The sequence below is a fragment of the Rutidosis leptorrhynchoides genome, chromosome 8, assembly GCF_046630445.1.
Source record: "Rutidosis leptorrhynchoides isolate AG116_Rl617_1_P2 chromosome 8, CSIRO_AGI_Rlap_v1, whole genome shotgun sequence".
Lineage (NCBI taxonomy): Eukaryota > Viridiplantae > Streptophyta > Magnoliopsida > Asterales > Asteraceae > Rutidosis > Rutidosis leptorrhynchoides.
The window spans coordinates 94,387,141-94,392,852 of NC_092340.1; the positions used below are offsets into that span (position 1 = coordinate 94,387,141).

Genomic DNA, 5,712 nt, shown 5'->3' on the forward strand with positions numbered 1-5,712 from the left:
TCTATTATAATCCGATAAACACCAAAAATCAAAATATACTCCATCAGTCTCAAATTAATAGTCACAATTTGACTATTAAAATATTTCTCCTTCAACTTTAATTTAAAATTTATTTGTTTATTATATAATTTTTGATGAAGGTTATATTAATGAAAAATGCAATTAAAAATCACTTTATTCACATAATTATCATCAAATAAAATATAATTTAAACAAATAAATATAAAGTCAAATTTGAAGAAGAAAACTTCGAACGTTAAAGCGAGACTATTATTTTGGAACGGATGGAGTAATTATGTTTAGTTAAATGTGTAGTGAATATCATTGCACCACCAATGTTGGTGATTTTAGTGTCATCCATCATTTATTTGATTTGATTGGGATTTACTTGAATGGAAGAGTTAAATGGTTATACTTATTAACGAGTTCGAAGAGTGTGGAGTACACGTCTGTAAGAGTTAGGTAATTACTATCGTGGAAATTGCAGGGGTCGAGGGGACCGCACCCCCTAACGAGGTCAAGGGGCAGCGCCCCTTGCAGGGTCCAATGGGTAGCCGCTACAAAACCTCAACCGAAAAGGCACTATACGTTTTAAGAAAAAGGTAGTTTCCAACATTTTTTTCCGCCAAAAAGTGAAGGGTTACCTCCTTTCATGTTTAACTACCATTAACTAATTTTATATTTTCGTTTTTTGCACGACTGCATATATATACAGAAAACTCATACAGAAATATACAATTTTCTAATACTTGATTTTGATTTTTTTGCTTGAAACAAAATCGTTCTTGTGTTATCCCGATAAGAATTTGTGTAAACTTGAGGTTTGCGAGGGGCGCAAAGGGGGTATCCGCTCCACTTGAATTATCGGGGAAGAAATTTATACTAAAAAATTAAAAAATATACTAAAAATAATGTTTTTTAGTGTTTGCTCCTGCTGACAATAAAAATTTTATTAAATCTTTACACCCGTCCCATCTGTATCCGGGTTAAAATTTCGCCACTGCAGGAGTGAAATATTTAATTAGGAAAGTGTTTCACGATTAAGGAATAATCAAGATAATATCTCTCATACCCCTTTTCTTATAACAAATACAATAATTATATTTAAAATTGATTATCGTAGTATTTAACAAAACATACATCTTTAACGTAGTAGCGGAACTTGTAACCTGAATACAGATGATACGAGTGTAAAATTTTAATAAATTTTTAATTCAGCAGGGATAAACACTAAAAAAAAACTTTACTTTTTTGAAACATTTTTTCTTTTAGTGTAAATTATTTTTCTCGATAAATTTAGGTGAGGTGGATATCCACGTTGAGTAACACTATGTTTCGCCCATGCTTCAACGGTAATATTCAAACACGTGTTTTGTTAACTTACATCACTATGACACCTATTAAATCGTATTTGACTAAATAATATTTTAAAAAAATTAAAGATAAAAATGCCTAAATCGTCCCTGTGTTTTACCTATTTATCTCAAACCGTCCCTATGTTAATGAAGCTGCTAAAATCATCCTTAATTGGCCAAAATAGTCCCAAAATAGTCACTGTGCTAAACGTCTGTTAACATGAAACGTTAATAACCACCACGTGGTGTCTAAAATGACAACATCATCAAATTCTCTTGCCAAAGGAGACAAACCATTATCCAAATCACTGCAGGAATTCTAAAATGATAATACATAACTTCATCACCTACATTAATAACCTCCTTTACAATGGCATTTAGCTTTTCCATACAAAAAGTAGAAGTTTCAATAAAATCAAATGGATTTTACATTCCTCCAACGTAGTGTCTTTTACGGTTATGGATGAATTTACCATGATGGTAGGGGTGTAAGTGGGGTCCTATGACCCCATTAGTAAGAATAAATTTTATACAATGTATACTTCAAATTGTACATGATACCACTAAATTTAACTATAGGACCTCATATATTTTAAATTTTTAAAATTGATACTTTTTTGAAGGTAAACAACCACTAAAGTACCTTTCAAATATAATTAGCCTTGAATTTTTTTTAGGACCCCATTGGACTTTCATCCTAGATTCGTCACTACATGATGATGTAAGTTAATGGCAAAAAGTTCTTGGTAGATACCTGAAACAAAAATAATATCAACCATTGTAACATAGTTGAATCAATGTAAACCCTAAATATTTATGAAACAGTAACCTTGCTAATGTATACAGTAACCTTAAATATTTATGAATTAGTGTAAACCCTAAATATTAATGAAACAGTAATCTTGCTAATGAAAAAAAAAAAATTCAATGTAACAGTAACCGTCTTGTAAACCTTAAATATTTATGAAACAATAATTTCGTATAAATTACTAACTATATGTATCTTGGAAATCGTAATCACAGTTGTTATTTGGCCTCTTAAACCAACCATGATCATCTGCCATTGCTAATGTAGTGAAATCGTGATAGTTGAATATGGATGAACGATGAAGAATGAAACAGTAATCACGTACAGAAGGAATATGAAAGGGTGTTTCATCCACGTGACTAGCACGAGGTGGTTATTAACGTTTCATATTAACAGACGTTTAGCACAGGGACTTTTGGGACTATTTTGGCGAATTAAGGATGATTTTAGCATCTTCATTAACACGGGGACGGTTTAGGATAAATATGCAAAACACAGGGATGATTTAGCCATTTTTATCTAAATTAAAATTAAATACATTATAACATAACATTTGTTTTGTACGACACGTTAATAAAACTTTTGAAAAATAATAGTGAAGTTGATGGTAATAGTGTAAATTCAGTAATTCTCTTGAACGATAAATAAACGTTTACCTAATCCCGCATGAAAGCGAGAACTGAAAGTGTGAAAGATGTTGTCCGTAAATAAATACAAATAATTTAATTTAATTTCGGAAATCAAATCATACCCTTTTTGATCGTCTCTTTTAGCGGTCGAGTAAAAAGGTAAAGAAAGGAAAGAGTCATTTAAGGAATAATTCCCGCTTTACACGTTTTCTCGTTCTTTCTCTCTCACACACTCAACGGTGTTTTCGTGCGCCTAAAAAATAGTACTATGAGTAATAAAATACTTTTCTTTTCTTTTAGTTGTTGATGATAATAAAAAAAATAAAAATAAAAATAAAAATACACGTAATAATAAATAATAAAAAATAATAAAGTAGCCCGTAATATGTTATGTCCCCCACGACTTGAAGGCTGAAGCCGGTGTTGGACTGTTGTTATCACCACACCACTCATTCCCATTTCTCCAAATCCAACTTTTTTTTGTCCTTTTTTTCTTTCTTTCATTATTTTCACACTATTTCTTCACAAAATTTTATGAAATCTAGAATCTAGTTAACTCGATTAACACAAATTACATTTGTTTGACTCTTTTTAGTTACCAATTTATTTCATGTCGGGAAAAATGTTTTATTCACTTAATCATCTATTCTAATTACCGACCAATATCCACACACAAGATTTTGTTTTACTTGATTTAATTGGTAAACACGAAGTATATATTTGATTGTTACTGGGTGTAATTCAAACCCAAATCTTTTTTGCTGGGTTTATTCATTTTCAATCAATCAAATGGGTTGTGCTACATCTAAACAAAAACCGGTGTGCCGGAACTGCCGTGCACCGTACGCTCCGATGACACGAAGCTATTCAATGCACGTTCATCACCCTCCTCAGACGGAAGACGACAGCTACCATCTCGTCGCACTCAAATCCACCACACTCGGCTACCTTCAGCTCGATCAATCAGACTCCGATGAGGTTGCCCGGTTAAAATATCCCGGAGTTGCTCAAATTCGCCCGGAACCTGTTCGGCAAAATGCCTCAGAGAAAGAAAGTAATGAATTTGCTGGTAGCGTGATTGATGCAAAGACATGGTCTAAAATGATCGAAGAAAAGATCCCGAAATTTGCTCCGAGAACGCCGATCACAACGCCTCCCGGTGAACCGGAAACAATTAATGCGTGGGAGTTAATGGAAGGATTAGATGATACCAGCCCCTTACGACCAATTTCGGCTGCTAATCACTTTCGTAGCTTCTCGTTTCATGTTAATCCGAATTCAATTACATCCCCACTTGATGAACCCGAACCGGAACCCGAACCCGAATTCAAACCCGTATCTGAAAAAAATACCATATCAGATTCTGTTTTTAGCTCAAATGATACGTCAGTTGCATTGGATTTTGACAACGATGTGATTACGTCATTTCGAAAATCATTAGAACTGTTACATCCAACAAACCCGTTTTATCTGCCGGCATCAGACGGTTTTGAGAATGATTCATTGGATACCACAGATTCCAAGAAATGTTTAGATTATGATTTTGTTAGTGATGGTAAAACCAATAAAAGTCCGCCACGTGTAAAAGAAAAATTGGTCTTGTATTTCACTAGTTTACGAGGAGTGAGGAAGACTTACGAGGATTGTTGCCACGTCAGATATCTTTTGAACTCGACCGGAGTTCGGGTCGATGAGCGAGATGTATCGATGCATTCCGGGTTTAAAGAGGAATTGAAAGAGTTATTAGGTGGTTTTATTAGCGGATTACCAAAAGTGTTTATCGGGAAGAAATGTATCGGTGGTGCTATCGAAATTAGGCAATTGCATGAAGACGGGCATCTCGAGAAGGCGTTAGAAGGTTGTGAAATGGTGGATAGTGATGGATTTCGTTGCGGTTGTGAGGTGTGTGGTGATGTAAGATTTGTACCGTGTGAGACGTGTTCTGGTAGCTGTAAGATTTATTATGAAGACGAGTATGATGAAATTGATGATGAAGAAAAAGAAGAAGGTGACTATGGGTTTCAAAGATGTCCCGATTGCAATGAAAATGGACTAATTAGGTGTCCAATTTGTTGTGATTAGTTCTTGATATTTCAAAATTTTTGTGATTGTATAGTGAAATTTGTTTTTTTCTTGCCTCTAGAAAAAATATATTGATCTATTGATTGATTTGTTCAAAATTTTGGTCTCTATTAATTAATTTGCTATGGTTTGAGTTTTACATTGTTAAACTTTATATATTTACTTGACATTTGTGTATATTAGAAGCGTTTAAGCGATTTTGCTCATTAAGACGTGATTATTAACGATCAATCGTTCATACATAATTGAAAATTATGCACTCAATAGGAACAATTCTTTGGTCAGATATTGCATGCGATGAACAATTATGCAATTGATGACTTTGAAATCGATGGCACCTAAAAGTTTGACAATGTAAAACTCAACCATAGCAAATCACATTTATGTAAACTGAAATTGTGATTATCAAGTTTGCACGTTTATGTGAAATTGAGTATTGTTATTGTTGTATTATGATGATAATCTCATTTGAAAACATAAAAGATATGTATACCATAATTTATTCGTACATCTCTAAAACTAGTTTAGAGAGTTATACAATACTCATTATCACCATTTGCATAAAGTAATAGACAATTTATGTAAGATTGTTAATTCATTATTGAATCTTGAATCAACCTTGTAAACTCATGTCTCATTCATTGAAGGTGTGAGTTATTTATTGAGACTTAAAAATTAATTTTATGTGAACCAACAGATTTTGTGTTAGTTAACATATTCCATTAAATCTACACGCCTAATTAACGGGCCACCAACCCTAAAAAGATAACTAGTTAGCGTCAATAACTACAAGGCAAATATAATCAATACTCTATATTAGGTTCAAATAAATACGATT

The 5,712-nt window shown here is 33.0% G+C and overlaps 1 protein-coding gene across 1 annotated transcript; it reads left to right on the forward strand.

Annotated features, from left to right (window-relative positions):
- Nucleotides 1-3,285: 3,285 nt before the first annotated feature.
- LOC139862263 (uncharacterized protein At3g28850-like) lies at nucleotides 3,286-5,013 on the forward strand. The gene has a single exon (XM_071850839.1). It carries the CDS (start codon nucleotides 3,582-3,584, stop codon nucleotides 4,872-4,874), a length of 1,293 nt encoding a protein of 430 aa, XP_071706940.1. The 5' UTR covers nucleotides 3,286-3,581; the 3' UTR covers nucleotides 4,875-5,013.
- Nucleotides 5,014-5,712: the final 699 nt, after the last annotated feature.